The 16,938-nt window shown below is 41.5% G+C and overlaps 3 gene segments (V, D, J or C); all 3 read right to left on the bottom strand.

The window, feature by feature from the left end:
* Positions 1-886: 886 nt before the first annotated feature.
* On the bottom strand, positions 887-8,191 carry LOC131384207 (T cell receptor beta variable 19-like). The segment is given in 3 exon segments: positions 887-934; positions 7,718-8,007; positions 8,143-8,191. Coding segments are annotated over 3 exon segments (387 nt in total).
* LOC116814444 (T cell receptor beta variable 20-1-like) lies at positions 3,134-3,835 on the bottom strand. The segment is given in 2 exon segments: positions 3,134-3,462; positions 3,775-3,835. Coding segments are annotated over 2 exon segments (390 nt in total).
* Positions 8,192-10,696: 2,505 nt separating the features above from the next.
* LOC116812655 (T cell receptor beta variable 18-like) lies at positions 10,697-11,517 on the bottom strand. The segment is given in 2 exon segments: positions 10,697-11,097; positions 11,370-11,517. Coding segments are annotated over 2 exon segments (549 nt in total).
* Between the last annotated feature and the right edge of the window lie 5,421 nt (positions 11,518-16,938).

Raw genomic sequence — 16,938 nt, 5'->3', positions numbered from 1 at the left:
TGAAATTCTTCCCGTGGCTTCTCCATTACTGGGAAAAACAGTGGCTCCGTGTGTGTGTGTGTGTGTGTGTATGTGTGTGTGTGTGTGTGTGTGTGTGTGTGTGTGTTGGGGAGGAGGATGTAAGAGTCTGTCTCTTACCTCACCCATCACTGCCTCTGAAAGGTGAACTTGATTTTAAATACAACAAAGCACAGAGAGTAGAATATAAAATCAGAACAGAAAGTCCAACACTTCAAAAAGAATTGCTCATCAAAAATTTATGTCATTCAAAATTTACAGGAAATGTGATAGGATTTTATTCTGTTGGTACTTGTCCAAGGAAGACAGAACACAAATTTGGATTGAATGCTGTTCAATGCTGTTGTCTCCTTTCCTAAAGTAATATAGATAGGCAGTAGGCTGTGTCCTTGACAGTCACCTGGTTTGGGAAAGGCAGGTCTGAACCCAGCACCGTTCCATGCTAAATGTCACTGAAACACTACACTCCTCAGCTTAATGTAGAGGGAAATAGTGACTGCATGAAATAGGAATGTAACCACTGTCTCCCTGTTTCATGCCAGAGCCTTAAAAGCTCTAGTCTTTTCCATGGCACTAGTGAAGCAGTGGAATATTTTAAAAGTATTTTACTAGCTCTGTTCTCCAGGCTGAAAACACTAACAGAGTAAAAGGCTACAACCAAAATGGGTCCTTGAGTTCAGTGGCAATGGCACAGTCTGAGGTGACTGAACCCAGGTGGGGTATGTAACCACCAGCAACACACGGTCATAGCGGAGACGAAAAGCAGCAGCGTGTCCACTGCGGAATTGGCTCCCATCTTATTCCAGTCAGTTTCACCTTGGTCAGGGGCCAGGTGTCATCTCCATGCTTTCACGTTCACCCTTGTTGTCTAAACCCCTGTTCTCTGTTGCAAAGGGGTTGACAAAGGTCCAGGTCTGTTGGGTGGTAGGTTGTCCGCTGTGATTAATTCAGCAGCCGATGTCTACACGAGGATGGTAGCAGTTGAGCCACTGCTATTTCACTCCTGGTTTTGACTATAAAATGCCCTTCATCCTTTTCTTGTAAGAACGCTAATCTATTCATTTATTTGTTTTCTCTTCTTTTTGATGCTATATGCATATAATTTTATTTATCTTAACCTATGTTTCATAACACACAGGCATTGCTTGTCAATGAACATTTATTTAAAAATATAACAGGAACTTGTAAAACATCTCCTCCTCAACATTATGCAAGATAGACCTTGACAATAGTTAAATGTATAGCTATGTAGTTCTCTCTCATTCTATCTCCTGCCATGCCCCAGCCTTATAAAAATCCTGAACTTGGGTCATTATTATTCCCTGCCAGTAGTGTGTTGGTAAAGGGTTGACAACTAACTCTGGAGGAAAATAAAGCAAACTGTAATTTGTTCTGTTTGCCGATTTCTGTAGTGTAAATACCCTCACTATGGCCAGTTTCAAGCTAACAAAATTATGTCACTAAAACTGGAGTTGGGAAAAATGTATACAGTCAGTTCCCATGAGCTGATAAAGTAGGCTCCAGCATACAACTAGTCTTTGCTTTCCTTTCAATATAATTTGATCTAATATATTTTAGTCCTGAAAATTATTTCCTTGACTTGTTTATAGCTTTATGAAAAGCACCTTATGCTTTGCATAATCTCATTAGACTTAGTTTTTAGATTTGCTATTATATTGCTAAGATTCACCTATAACCTTGCTCTTCACTATAATTCACTCATTTTGACTTATATGAATATGCCACAGTTTATTCATTCACTCTTCTCAGTGCATATGTGGCTCGGTGCCATGTTTTTCTACTGTTTGGTGCTGTTAAGAACGCTTTTGTATTATGTCTTCTGATATGTGTATGCAAGAACTTCTCCTGATGTAAACCTAGGAGTGGAATTGCTGAGTCATGGTATATAGGAATCTTCAACTATGAGATAGTGCTGAACTGTTTCCAAATGGTTTATAGTACTTATGCTCCCATCGGTAATTTTTAAGTAATCCTATGAATACATACCCTCACTAACATTTTATATTTCTAAACTTTTTATATTTTGCTAATCAAGTGGGTATAAAGCTATGTATCATTGTGTCTTGCTTCATATTATCCTGATCATCAATGAAGTAAAATATCTCTATATGTTTATTGGTCATACATGTTTCTTCTATTAAATGTATGATCGTATGTTTTGTTCATCTTCTATTAGTTCATACAGATTTGTGGTCAATGTAAATGTTTGGCTTCTCCTAGGAAAGGATTTTCACTGTTCCACTTACTGTCTTCTAGCTACTGGCAGAACTTTCCAACTCTGTAGACAAGCTATGTTGCCTGAGGTCTTCCTTCTAGGTACCTCTGCCCCCTCTTCCCCTTGACACCTTTCCCAGGAGCCAGCTCACCAGCACCTTCCCTAGCGATACATTCCGTATGGTGTGTACCTAGGCGTAGAGGGTGCTCCCCTCCCTTTGTACCGAGTCTTACTCTGTTCATTCATCAACCAAAACACCATGGAGAACATGATGGCGTCCAACATTTACAGGAAATGTGAAGGATTTTATTTTGGTGGTCACGGTCCAAGGAGGACAGAACACAAATTTGGAGTGGATGCTATTCAGTGCTGTTGCTATCCTCCCCTAAGGTAACGTATTCATGCATAACTCTCTACTTGTCTGCCTCTTGGTTATCTTTGTCTTGAGAGCCCAGCAGGATGACAAGAAAGCCAATCGCTGAAGTTTATTATAGGAAATACACAGTGATTACACAACTGTCTTCATATCTACCACTAGGATTATGTGTAGATCTTTTCAGGAACACATGACTAATGTGGCAGAGTCAGGGCAAAATTCCAGGTTTTACAATTTTCAGGGAACTTTCCATGTCCGCTGACCACTTTAGGCCCAACTCTGTTGCCATTTCGTGGGTCTCGAACACTACACCTCCTCCACACTCCACACTCACAGTGCTTCGTTTCTTTTTCTCCCCCCCACCCCCACCCCACCCCCTGCACACACACTCCCAGATGTCTCAGTCAGGAAAGCTGTGGTTTTCCATTCTCCACGCCTCCCTTCTCAGCACTCAGGGGGCCCGCTGGGGCGGAGGGCAGCTGCAGGGGTTCTTGCCGCGGTCTCTAATCCCCTCCTGGCGCTGTGTCTCTAGCACTGCAGATGTAGAAGCTGCTGTCTTCAGGATGGGCACTGGTCACTGTCAGAGTGGAGAAGGTCAAGTCTGGATGGTTGATGGGAAACTTGTCCTTCTTGATGCCTTGCTCGTATGTGACCGTGGAGCCCTCATTGGAAGTTGCCATCAGCATGAGGCTCTGTTTCGGGAACTGACGATACCAAAACATAGTTGTGGCCTGAAAGTCCAGGGAACGGCACTCGATCTTCACAGAGGTTCCACTCTTACAGATAACCCTGCTCGGATGTTGAGAGACGACAGCACCAAGCCCGGAGCCTGCTGAGACAGAAGCCAGAGAGAGAGGAGAGAGGAGAGCCCAGTGGGAGCCGAGTCAGACAGGATGCCAGGCAGAGCTGAGCCTCACTCCCTCCCTGTCCTCCCAGCTCCTGGAGAATCCTGTTTGTTTTGTGCAATCTTCCCGTCATCTCCCTAGGGCCACAATCCCCCATCTCCTCTGACCGGCGGCTCTCACCTTACCCTTTACACCTCTAGAGAGCAGGGCCTCTCCCTCTCCCTTCGATGAGCATAAACAATCCACATTGCAACCCTGCTGGCCACCACTTGACCATGCCAACACACGCACATGCCCACCAACGTTCCCAGGTAGAAGGAGGCTTATACCTGGCCCCAGAAGCAGCAGAAGCAGCAGCATCTTCCGTGATGGCCTCACACCACCTTCTCTGGGGAGAGTTGTGACCACTGCCTCCATTCACCAGCGAGGAGGGATGACTGATCACAGAATCCCAAGGATGCCCTAGTCTGCCCCCTGGTGGTAATCTTTGCCCATGACTGATGTTACGTGCATCTCTGCCTGTCAAAAAACCATACGGGTCGGGTGAGGTGGCTCACGCCTGTAATTCCAGAACTTTGGGAGTCCGAGGTGGGTGGATCACAAGGTTAGGAGTTCAAGACCAATCTGGCCAACATGGTGAGAACCCGTCTCTACTAAAAACACAAAAATTAGCCAGGCGTGGTGGTGGGCGCCTGTAATCCCAGCTACTCGGGAGGCTGAGGCAGAGAATTGCTTGAACCCGGGAGGACGAGGTTGCAGTGAGCTGAGATCATGCCACCGCACTCCAGCCTGGGCTACAGAGTGAGACTCCGTCTTAAAACAAAAGAAAACAAAAAAACCCATACACTGCCTGAAGTGGCCTAAAGACTTCCCAATTCAACTTCCAAATTTATTAAGATACAAGGAGACATAGAGCATTGTAATGACTTAAGTGAGTTTCTTATAAGGAAAGGAGTGTCGGTTTGGGTAATGAATGGCATTGGAGTCTGTTTGCTGCTTCTATTTCATATCCTCAAAGTAATGACACCAAGACAACTCATGGTTGTTAATCACTAGACCTACAGGTTGGCACTACCATAAATACTGATAACGTGCAGGCCAGTGCCTTGGCTGGAAGTCCAATGTTTCTTCATAATCATGTTGAAGCCACTTCATCATTTTCTAAATGAGATCGTTACCTCATGAGTATCTCGTGACAATTTCCCTCATATATAGAGGGACTTAATTCTAAACATTCTAATAATATGTCTCAATTTAGCTTGTATGTTTCCGTGTTAATCACTGTTGAGGCTATGAGAATAATTAGTTACATTTATTCTATTGTAATGGCGGTCATACTAAGTACTGGACAGTGAAAATAGTTTGTAGGAGGCATAAGAAATTCCTTGATTTGAACAGGCTGGGATACTTGTTTAAATGGCTTGATGTTGGAAATGTGTAGCAATTACAAAGAGCTGGAAAGTTTTTTTGAAAGCCCTATGTTTTCATTTTTATAACAGCCTCCCAATTGTGCTTTCATTTAATATTTAGTTCTACTTCTCTGGCACAGGTAGCTAGAAAAGATAAGATTAAGACTTCGCCCATCATATTATGTTTGTGCAATAGTGAAATTGTTTTTAAAAAATATAGCTATTGCATTGTGTTAATATTGATGTATCTATTGAAGGGCATCTATATGCTTCTGTAGCTATGAGGCCACTTCCTGTCTTTCACTTCAGGTGATATCTCTCTTACAACCTGGTTGTGGGAATGGAGATTATGATGAAACTTCATAGCTACAGTGTTCTTTTCAGTATTAAGATTACCCTGAAAAAAGCAAATGGTTAATAGTTTTACAGTAGAATTTTTGAAGTCTATTTAAGTTCTTATGCCCTGCTTTAATAAATTCCTCACTGAAAGAAAGGAATTTGTGTCCATTCTAGTCACGGACAAGAAAAACAAGGAAAAACAAGATTGTCTATCTCTTACTGTCTTCCCTTTCATTTTCTTCCTCTCATTGGACAGACAGTCTTTCCCAATCCCATCACCTCTGGAGAATGGCTTGTACACAGGGCACAGATAACACTATGGGACTGTGCCTCTGCCACCGCCATGAAGGTCCCTGGCTCCATCCTCAGGCTCAGAGAATGACTGATGTGGAGATATCTGTGAGTATGGTCTGAATATTCAAAGTGAAGTATCTTAGAGCCATCTCATTTCCAGTGTTTTACTTACTACTGTCAGAAAACATTAGTTTCAATGACTGGTTGTAGTTCTCATGATACCATATTTTAATGTTCTTTAGATCCTATTCAGGGAGAAATGTCTTATCCATCCCTATGTTTTAGTATTTTGGTTTCTGTGGGACTCTGTGTGAGTCAAACTCCCATAGGCTATGCAGAAGAAGAAATCCAAAGCTAAACACAGAATCCAGGAAATAATTCGAAGAAAATTCGTGGAGCCAAGGCTTGTATATTCTGGACAGGGACTCATATTTTTCTAAAAATTTCTTATCCCTGGAAAAAGAGGACAATACAGCAGGACAGACTAAGGTTATCTGATGCTTCTGACAAGATTTTACAAAAATTTTCAACCAGCAGTTTTAGTTGTATTTGAAGGATAACATAGAAACATCAATTTCTAGAAATGTAATTATATGATCAAATAGACATTTGTAAGTCAACATAAGAATTAACACCACTTACACCACCTACCTTCCAATTCAATGCATAGGTGGCAGAGCATAAAGAGAGAAAGCATAGAAGACAAGATCACCTGGAAAGTTTTACTCACACCTGTGTGCTTAACTATCACTCAAACATTTCTCTCAAGCCCGACCCTCTCTTCTAAGTGCCAGACCTGTACTTACGGAGCCTCTTGGATATTTCTACACAGATGTCCAATGAAGGACCACTAGAACAAGAAACTCAATTTTGTTCAATAACTTGACTCCATTCATTTGTCCAAATTTTCTTCCATTGCCATATTCCGGTGGAGGAGGGAGTGTTGATAATTTTTTTCCTGGTATTATCTCATCACTCTTTCCTTTCATAGTTCCCTTAGCCTGCCTCCCTCTTTTGGTGCTTGCCCATCTGGTGAAATCCTACTTGCCCATCTGGTGAAATTTGAACAATAACTTTCATCTCAAAATTTGCTTTCTCTTTGACGCCCTTCCTGATGTCACCAGACAGAATTGGCTGTGTTACTTCCTATACTCCACTAACGTCTCTCATTAAAACACGCGTCATATGAAATTGCGATTACAGGGTTTGTCTTCTACATCTCTCTTTCCACAGGCTTTTTTATCTTCCTGAAAGAAGGGAAAATTTTCTATTCATTCATTCATTTCTATTCATTCGTTCATCTATTCATCTAGCATTCAGTAAAATAGAAAAAAGCTTGGGGTTGTAAGATTAACTTTCATTTCTTCTCTGTGTCTCTCTGACTCTCTCTATATGTATATATCTTATATACAATATATAACATATATATAACATATCTGTATCTATATCATATATAAACATATCATATCTATATCTATATCATATATGACAGGAAACTTCACTCAGCCACTAAGTGGCTATATATATATATATATATAGTTTTTTAAAATAACTATATAACACTATAAAACAGGCACAGTGACTCATGCCTGTAATCCCAGCACTTTGGGAGGCTGAGGTGGGTGGATCACCTGAGGTCAGGAGTTCGAGACCATCCTGGCCAACATAGTGAAACCCTGCCTCTACTAAAATACAAAAATTAGCCAGGTGTGGTGGTATGCACCTGTAATCCCAGCTACTTGGGAGGCTGAGGCAGGAAAATTGCTTGAACCCGGGAGGCAGAGATTGCAGTGAGCTGAGATCATGCCACTGCACTGCAGCCTGGGCAACAGAGTGAGACTCCATCTCTAAAAAGTAAATAAATAAATAAAACTACAAAACTATAGTTTAAAAAGTGATATATATATATATATAGTTATATATATATAAAACTATAGTTTAAAAAACTATATAAAACTATCATTTTAGTCTCATATATAAAGTTTTAGTTATATATAAATATATACATATATAGTTTTTGTTTTATATGTATAGTTCATATAGAGAGTTTTAGTTATATATAGTTTTTTAAACCTACTTAGTGGCTGAGTGACATTTCCTGCCATCATACAGTGCAGAGGAGCCCTGCCACCTGGTCGGGGAAGCAGGACTGGGCACATTTATGCACAGAGAGGCGACATCCATGCTTCACTGTGTCTATACTACTGGCACAGAGATAGAAAGCTGTCGGGTTCTTTTGGGCCGATGTCACAGTGAGAGGAAAGGATTCCTTCTTCTCCCGAGAGACGCTGTACCCTTCAGCTATGTCTCCTCCCTGAAAGTCATTTAATATCGGTGAGTAGTAGATCAATCTCAGCCCTTGCCCTGGGTCCTGTCGGTACCAGTACATGGCATCGTGGTTCAAATTCTGTTCACAACTCAGGGTCACATTCTGTCCTTCCTTTCTGAACAGGTACTTTGGGGACTGAGTGATTCCACCATCCATGGTGTCTGGAAAAGAAAGAGAGGCATGCCTGAGTACAGCCCAGGGAGGCACCTGATGCTTCTTCTGTCCCTCGGGGAGGCCTTAGATTTGGAACTTGCAGCACTCCAGATAGGAATTTTCTCCCTGAACCCAGGACTCACTTGCTCTGAGGAGACAAAGGACCACACAGCAGAGCACCTGGTTGCTCATAGTGGAAAGGGGGCCTCCTTGTAGCTCCAAGCACTCGTTGGAAGAGAATGAGAAAAGAGGCTTGGCTCGGGGGCTTCTCCTGGCCTAATGTGCAGAGTTTGTCAGAGGCTGGAATGAAGAGGTGGGAGGTTCCTAGAGATATTCAAGACAGGCTTCCTAATTTTGCAGATGAGACAGGACAGACAGCAGAGTCATTCACACCTCCTGTAACTCTGCATTGCATCTGTGCTGAGGGGGCTGGCACCCCACGTTTCCGCGCCAGAGTTTCACTCCAATTGGCCCATTGGTTTTTATCTTTCCAGCAACCGTAAGGTTTGGGTTACTCTATGAGTGCTGTAGACACTCTGATTATACAAGAATGTGGAATTCATTTATTTTTCCTTTTTTAAAAAAAACATTGATACATAATATGTGTACCTATTTGTGGGTGCCTGTGGTATTTTGTTACATGCATAGAATGTGTAATGATGAACTCAGGATATTTAGGAAGTCCATCCCCTGGAGAACTTATTGTTTATGCCCTCAGCTCTCTCAGGGAAAGTGTGACTCCTGGGGTCTGGCCAGCAGTGCTGTGGCCACTGTGACAACCTACTGCTTAGCCGTCCTGCTGCACAGAGCCCAGCGCTGCTGCTCCAGGCCCCTCATGCAATCATACAAAGACCTCACCTTCTTTGACCACCTTCTGACTGGCTGGTTTCACTCATGTCCTTCTCATTCTCCTACTTGTTTCTTTGTCTTTGTTCAATGTCCTGACTAAATTTTCATTTGGGTTTATTCTCCGTTGGTCATCTTTTAATTTATTTTTCATGACTGGGATAACTTTGTCTTTTTCTTTCATGTCCCTCCTGAGTTCAATCAATATGTTTTTTTGATGTCTTCTCGTTTTGGCCATTTGTAGTCTGAGTTTTTGAAGTCCTGGTCTAGTTATGGTCACTTATATCCTCAGCTGCTTCCTTGAGTGTATTTATTTCTGTTTGGAGTGTAGACGTACGTTTTCTTCTGACTCATGATTGCTTTTGAGATGAGAGAACAGGGAACAGAGGTGAGATGTTTTCCTTTGTTGTACGGGTATTACTTTCATCTTGCTCATTTTCGTGTTATTGAGGTGTTTTACAAAATTCCTAGTCTAATGTTCCTTTGACCATCATTCTAGCAAAATCCAGACTCCTTAGTGAGCTTTGTTTGTTTTTGTAGTGGGGCTGGTTGTGGGTCCTCTTAATTTGTGATTTCCGTTTGTTTTGCAGAATTCTCAGTTTCCCCCTTTTTCCTCTTTTTCTCCTCACTGTTGAATTGCCAGAAGACGCTCTTTCTTCCTCTTTGCCTTTTTTTCCCCTCCCTGTAAAGCACTACCTTTGGAAGACTGTGCCTTTAAATTGCATGTCTGGTGCTTTAAATGGCATGAAGTTTGGCATCCGTCTTCTATGCAGCCTTGCTGGGGTCTCAGGGTTGGTCTTTTTCTGGAAATCTCTCTAGATCTTTCTCAGGCTCCCCAGCTGATGTCCCTCTTCTGTCTTCCTGGGAGATTTTCTGGGTTTTTCTCCTTTTGGGTGAAGTGAGGGAGGGGCAGGAGTACATTAAATGATTTTAGAAAATCAAAGGGCAAAAACTGCAGTGGAGTCACATGGTTTATACTCCAAGCTGGTGAGGCTGGACTTAGTCTGCACATATATTTGAAATGACTTTGCTTTTGTCTACCTTTTGATTTTATGAAATTGTTTCATCAAAGCAAATTATAACAAATCTTTTTTCTGTAGGTGGCCTATATCTGTTGAGTGATGAGAATAAAAACAAACATTAAGACAAAAAGTTGAGGTGACGCATTACTAATGAACAATATCTGTGGGCCAGACCTTTTCCCTAAATTCTAGACAAATTTATCCAACTCTATTTCCGTCATCTCTCCGATGTTCTATAATTTTATAGCAGGAATTCTTGAACCTAGCATCCATACAAACCTGCACAGGTACTTGGCAAGGAACAGAACAAGGATTATGCCTGAAAGAATGCTAAGCAGCATGATGTGAGATAAAAGTCATAACCCTTTGAGCCAAATGCTTTCTGCCACCTACTAGGTTGCCTTCTCCCTTCCCTTCCCTTCCCTTCCCTTCCCTTCCCTTCCCTTCCCCTCCCCTTTCTTCCCCCATCTCTGTCTCTTTCTTTCTAAAAATTAACTCCTAGAACCATAATTTCTCTTGGCGAAAATGAAGAAAGCGCTTCCTTTGCTTGTGTGTCTTGGTGATTAAATAAAATTATTGATGTAAAGCATGAAATATAGAACTTGACATACAGTATGGAGTAAAAAACAGTTACACTGCTAAGTGTTTTGAAACTGACAAATTAAGTCAATGCGGAAACTGAAAAATTATGTCTAGTTCTTAAAAATCTTTATGTTCTTTGGATGACAGAGTCTTAGTTTCTGAGCATAGCCTGGGATGTTTCATGCTATTCCTACAATCCTCCCCTATTTCCATCCTCAACTTGCAGAATGCCTTAGAGCTGACCTGTTCAGTGTACAGGTAACGCGTTTCCCTTCCCAGCCCACCGCTGTTTCCAAGGCAGGTCTGGAGGATGTTTGTGGACTGAGAGGATGTGGCTCTGCATCGATGTGGGTGGTGAGCTGGCACAGAAATAAGCTGCAGAATCTCCTCGCACTGCCTGCTGGATCCTCAGGATGCTGGGGCCCTCTTTGGGAAATTCAGCAGAAAATCGTTCCTTTGGCATTCCTGACTCATCTATGATGTTTTCTTTCTGGAGATAAACCATGAATTTCAGACCTTCCTCTGGGAGCTGCCGATGCCAATAAACATGACTGTGTCCTTTCATTGGGCTGCATCTCAGTCTTGCCTCCTGTCCCCTCCTCCTGACCAGGTGTCTTGGGTTCTGTGTGATGCCGGCATTTGAGAGACCTCAGAGGAGAAGAGACTGCATGAGACAGAGTTGTAATGGCAGAAGGGTGAATGTCTTACAGTGAAGGAGCCTGTTTGAAGTCTCCTGCATTCATTTAAAAACTCACATGAATTTTGCTTTTCACTCCATAATGCAATTATTTGTTTTCATATAAATGTCAATACCTTTCACAAAATATTTGGTCAACACAGAGGTCCAGGGTATATTTGAGAATCTGCTGTAGAGCCCAAAACAAAGCCCACTGATGGTGATTCTTTAGCTGAAAACTCACCTGTCCCCAGAAGACAGATGACCACACAGCAGAGGACTCTGGTGTCCATAGCAGAGTTGGCCATGGAGGGAGCCCACAGGCAGGGCAAAGGCACTTGCTACAGCACACTGGGGAACCAGACCTCACAGCTGCCTCCTACAAGATGCATCTTCCTGTGAGGTCACCATTTCCAGTGGGTCCTATGGTTTCGAGAACCAATCTTACATGTCAGTTAAATGGTAGATCTTTTGTTCTAACCTATACACACAACCTAGCTTAGTGTGTGTTTGTGAGGTTAGTGTTGTGAAGTAAGCACCTCTATTACTCATTCTTTTTCCCTCTTCACCTTTTTGTTTTTTTTTTTTTCAAGACTGGATCTAGCTCCGCTGCCCAGGCTACAGTGCAGCAGTGCAATCATATCTCATTACAGCCTCAATCTCCTAGGATCGGTCAAGTGAGTCCTTCATCTCAGCCTCCTAAGTAGCTAGGACTACAGGCCACCACACCCAGGTAATGTTATTCATTTTTTTCATAAATGGGGTCTTGCTGTTTGCCCAGGCTGGCCCCAAATTCCTGGGCTCAAGCAATCCTCCCACCTCAGCCTAAGTAGCTGATCTCTCCACTATTCTTATTTTTTGTTCCCTTATTTTCCTTTTATTGGCTCATATAATCTTTCTATTTTCTGGCTGTTGCTGAGTAGAGGTATTGACAAGCGATGATACATAGATGCACCCATTAAGAGACAGGGAGGTGGACACCAACATTGCTGGAGGGAAAATTTGAGATAGAAAATGATTTCATATTGTTTCAGTTTGCTTTTTTGCTCCCACACCTCAGCTAAGGGATGGCTTCAAGCATTTTCAGGGAACTTTAAAATTTGTAATTCACTTTTGTCACCTTCGCTTATTCCACTTGAATTTTCGATATAAGTAATTCACAGTACAAACTCTAAAAAGACTCCCCCCTCTGACCTCAGGTCCCCTTATTCTGCATACCTATCTGTATCATTCTCTGTAATCATGCATGGGATGCCTGTGTTTGAGAGATCTCCCTTCCTCCCTTTTTATTATTTATTTATTTATTTATTTTTAGACTGAGTGTCGCTCTGTCACCCAGGCTGGAGTGCAGTGGCGCGATCTCGGCTCACTGCAAGCTCCACCTCCTGGGTTCACGCCATTCTCCTGCCTCAGCCTCCTGAGTAGCTGGGACTAGAGGCGCCCGCCACCATGCCTGGCTAAGTTTTTGTATTTTTAGTAGAGACGGGGTTTCACCGTGTTAGCCAGGATGGTCTCGATCTCCTGACCTCATGATCTGTCCGCCTCGGCCTCCCAAAGTGCTGGGATAACAGGCATGAGCCACCGCGCCCAGCCCCTTCCTCCCATTTTCCTGTCCTTTCTTATCCTGTAGCATTGAATAAAAATTATGTGAAAGTCTACTTTGTCCCAGGCATAGTGAAAGAAAGATACAAGAAGCAAGGCACAATCTCATTCCATTGGATAGGCAACCCAGAGGAGTTAGGTGTGTGACTTGCACCTCTAGGCCCCTCCACACTTTGACTAATAAATAAGATCATGTTAACATTTAGTGTCCAAATAATAATGACTCATGGTCTTACTCATATCAGGATCCTAGAGATCCAAAAATATAGTCTTCTTTCTGATGTTGGAGCTGTAATTTTGAATATCTTCATGTTGAGTGTCGACATTTTCTTTAAAATTGAAATATAATTTACATACCATAACATCCACCCTTTCAAACATATAAATAAGTGGTTTTTAGTATATTCACAAAGCTGCAACCGTCACCATGAATTCCAGAATATTTCTATCACCGCAGAAAGAAATTCTTTATCATCAGATGTCATTTCACATTTATTCCTTCCCACAGCCCATGGCAATCATTAATCTATTTTCTGTCTTTAAGGATTTGCCTATTTTAGACTTTTTTTTTTTTTTTCTGGAGACAGAGTCTTGCTCTATTGCCAGGCTGGAGTGCAGTGGTGCTGGGATTACAGGTGTGAGTCACTGCACCCGGCCTATTCTAGACATTTTATATAAATGAAGTCCAACAATATGTGCCCTTTTGTGCCTGCCTTCTTCACTTTCTATAGCTTTTCAGTGTTCATCCATGGTATAGCATGTATCCGTGTTTTGTTCCTTTTTATGACCAGTTTTATTTTATAAATAAAACCTATTTAGTTCATCCACTCATCAATTGATGGATATTTTCACTTTTTGACTAATATGAATAATACTGTTTGAAGTGTGTGTATAAATTTTTTAAGTGAACATATTTTTTATTGTCTTGGGGGTATACCTAGGAGAGGGATGGCTGGGTTACACGGTCATTCTATGTTTAACTTTTGAGTAACTGCTGGACTGTTTTACACAATGGCACCGGCAATTCTTGAGGGTCCCAATTTCCTCACATCTATGCCTACACCTGTTATTGTCTGGGTATCTTTATTATGGCCTACTGGGTGTGAAGTGGTATCTCATTGTGATTTTGATTTGCATTTCACTATTTGCATCACGACTAATGATGCTGAGCATCTTGCATGTATTTTTTGGCCATTTGCAGATCTTCTTTGGAGACATGTTTAGATCCTTTCTCATTTTTAAATTAGGTTATTTGTCTTTTTATTATTGAGTTGTAAGAGTTCTTTATATATGCTTGATACAATTCCCTGTGAGATATATGATTTGCAAGTATATATCCATTTTGGGGTTGTCTTTCTTGAAACTGTCCTTTGAGGCACAGACTTTAAAAATTTTGATTAAGTCCAATATATCTTTTTCTTTGGTGGCCTGAGTTTTGAGTTTCATATTTAAGAATTCACTGCCTACTCTGAAGGATAAGTCCCTGAATGACCTTGGCAATGCGGATCTCCCTTTTCTCTTTTATAGTTCTTAAGAATAACTGTAGGATGTGCTAGCAATACCACATCCTGTGATAATGAGGAACTGGCAGGAAAATCCTGGCCTCTTCTTGTCTCTCTTAGAACAGGATGTCCTGCAGTGCTTTAACCCATTAAATGTAGCCCCTGGGTTTAAAACCCAGGACAGAGTGCACTTTCAGCGTCTCTCAGCTACAGTGCAACATGAGGCATATGCAGGCAAGGTTCCACTCATCCTGGGTAGTTTTTCTGAGCCTTGAGAGACAAACTCACCATGAATCCTAAGCTTCTACTGTCCTTTGCTGCCTATCTGAGGGTAATAAAGTTGCTTTGCTCAACTTGTTATATGAATCATGCAAGTGATGGAAATTGCAGTTCAAGATGCAGTGGGCTGAAGTGGTGGTTGGCATGGTGATGACCTCCTCTATCCTTCATGCATTTCTCCCTGGAAAATTAACACAATCCCTTGGAATTCGTAACAGTGCACAGCGAATCTGCTTCACATATACCTGTTAGAATAGGTAGGCAGATATGAGGAGGGCATGAGAGACCCCCTCTTCCCCCTCCCCCGACCCCCACCACACACACTCCAGAATGTCAGGTGATCATCAGGTGATGGTCAGGTGGTTGTTAAACTGTCTTTCAAAGATGATAATTAGTCACAGCCAGCATCGGGGAAAGACAGTTTCCACATAGATAAGAAAACATCTGGAGCCTGTGATCAGCAGCTTCCCGATAAGATCTCTGGAGTTGGGTGAGTGGGCTCAAGCATGTGCACGGAGGCTAAATGACGGAGTTTAACTAACATATGACTCTAGGAACACCCCACTGGTAAGGGAAAAATGCCTCAAGTGAGCACGTGCACGACTCCAGTAAGAACACTACACGCACAGCCCCTCCCAAGTGCTGGCAGGCCACTGAGCACACAGACAGCTTGCCCCAAGGAAAAGACATCAAGGGGGGAGAAACACAAACCCTAGAACCATGATGATGTGTAAAACCCCAAGTCAAGGGCTAAACAGGGCACTTAGGTCTCTCAGGTTGCCCACTTGGCCCTCTTCCAAGTATACTTTGCTTCCTTTTACTCCTGCTCTAAAACTTGCCTGGGTCTTTTCCTCTGCCTTAAACTTCTGCCCCTTGGCCAAATTCTCTCCTCCTAGAGGCTAGAATTCAGTTTACTGCGGACCCATATGGATTTGCTGCTGGTTACATACACACCAAGGTCACAAAGATGTATACCTATGCCTTCTTCCAAGAGTTTTAGCTTTTACATTTAGGTCTTTAATTCATTTTGAGTTGTTTTTTGTTTATGGTATGAGAAAAGATCCAACTTCACTCTTTTACACATACACACACAGTTTTCCCGGTACCATTTACCATTCTTTCCCCATTGAATGGTCTTGGCTGGCACTCTTGTCTAAAATTAATTGCCCATAAATTTATGAATTTATTTGAGGGTTCTCAATTCTATTTCATTGATCTATATGTTTATCCTGTTCCAGAACCATACTGTTTTGAGTAATGTAGTTTAGTAATAAGCTTTGAAATTGTGAAGTGTGAGTTGCTCAACATTTTTTCTACTTTTACAACATTGTTTTGGCTGATCTTGGTACTTGGGACTTCCATATGAATTTTTACTTTGGTTTGTCAATTTCCAAAAAAAAAGTACAACTAGAATTTTGAAATTTTGATAGAGATGAATCTATAGATCAATTTGGGGAGTGTTGCCACTTAACAATGTTAAGTCCTCCAATCCATGAACATGGAGTATCTTTCTATTAGGTCTTTAATTTCAACAATATTTTGCACCTTTCAGTCTACAAGTCTTTTCTGTTTTTTTTTTTGTTTAATTTATGCCAAGATATTTTATTATTTTGTTGCAATTATACACATAATTCTGCTCTTAATTTCATTTTCATATCATTGCTAACATATAGACATACAATAGAACTTTTGGTATTAATCTTTTATTCTGCACCTTGCTGAACTTGCCTATTAAATCTAGTGGAGTTGTGTGTGTACATGTGTATGTGTGTGAGAATTCACATTTTCTATATACAAGATTATGTCATGTCAACTGTAATTAGAGATTGTGTTATGTCTTCCTTTCTAGTCTGATTGTCTCTTATTTTCTTAAAATGACTAATTTCCCTGGCTAGAATGAGGTTGTTGCAGGTTGACTTTTTTCTTTCAGTACTTTAAAAATGATGCTTTTCTATTTTTTTCCACTGGATATCCCAGAAAAAAAAAAATTGTCCGTACTTTGCCTAGACTCACCTGCTCCCAATAGACGAAAGTTTTATGGAAGAATTTCCACTCATCCATTACAGAGTGCAGCAGAGAATGCACACCTGCAGCTTCAGGTACCAGCTCTGAGAATGGTGAGAAACAATGCTGAACTTGGAGTTCTGCATGGATTCACATGCAGATTTTGTTTATTCTATTAAATGACAGAAGTCATAGATGAATGGAATGGTTCCTGGCTTAGATGAAGATCTGTTCTAAATTTTAAAATTTTAGATTCCCTACGGCCTAATTTTAAGCTACTTTTCTTGGTGTGTGTGTGTGTTTGTGTGTGTCTGTGTGTAAGCCCTGAAGTGTAAGGCAGCAGTGAGTGAGGTCACTGGTCATAGAATGAGCAGATAGTGAGTTCGTTTTGATTATAAGGATAGATGTGAGGATATCTCAAATGTG

Source organism: Hylobates moloch, unplaced genomic scaffold, assembly GCF_009828535.3.
Source record: "Hylobates moloch isolate HMO894 unplaced genomic scaffold, HMol_V3 SCAFFOLD_1, whole genome shotgun sequence".
In the NCBI taxonomy this organism is placed as follows: domain Eukaryota; kingdom Metazoa; phylum Chordata; class Mammalia; order Primates; family Hylobatidae; genus Hylobates; species Hylobates moloch.
This window is presented reverse-complemented; position numbering and strand designations above follow the sequence as displayed.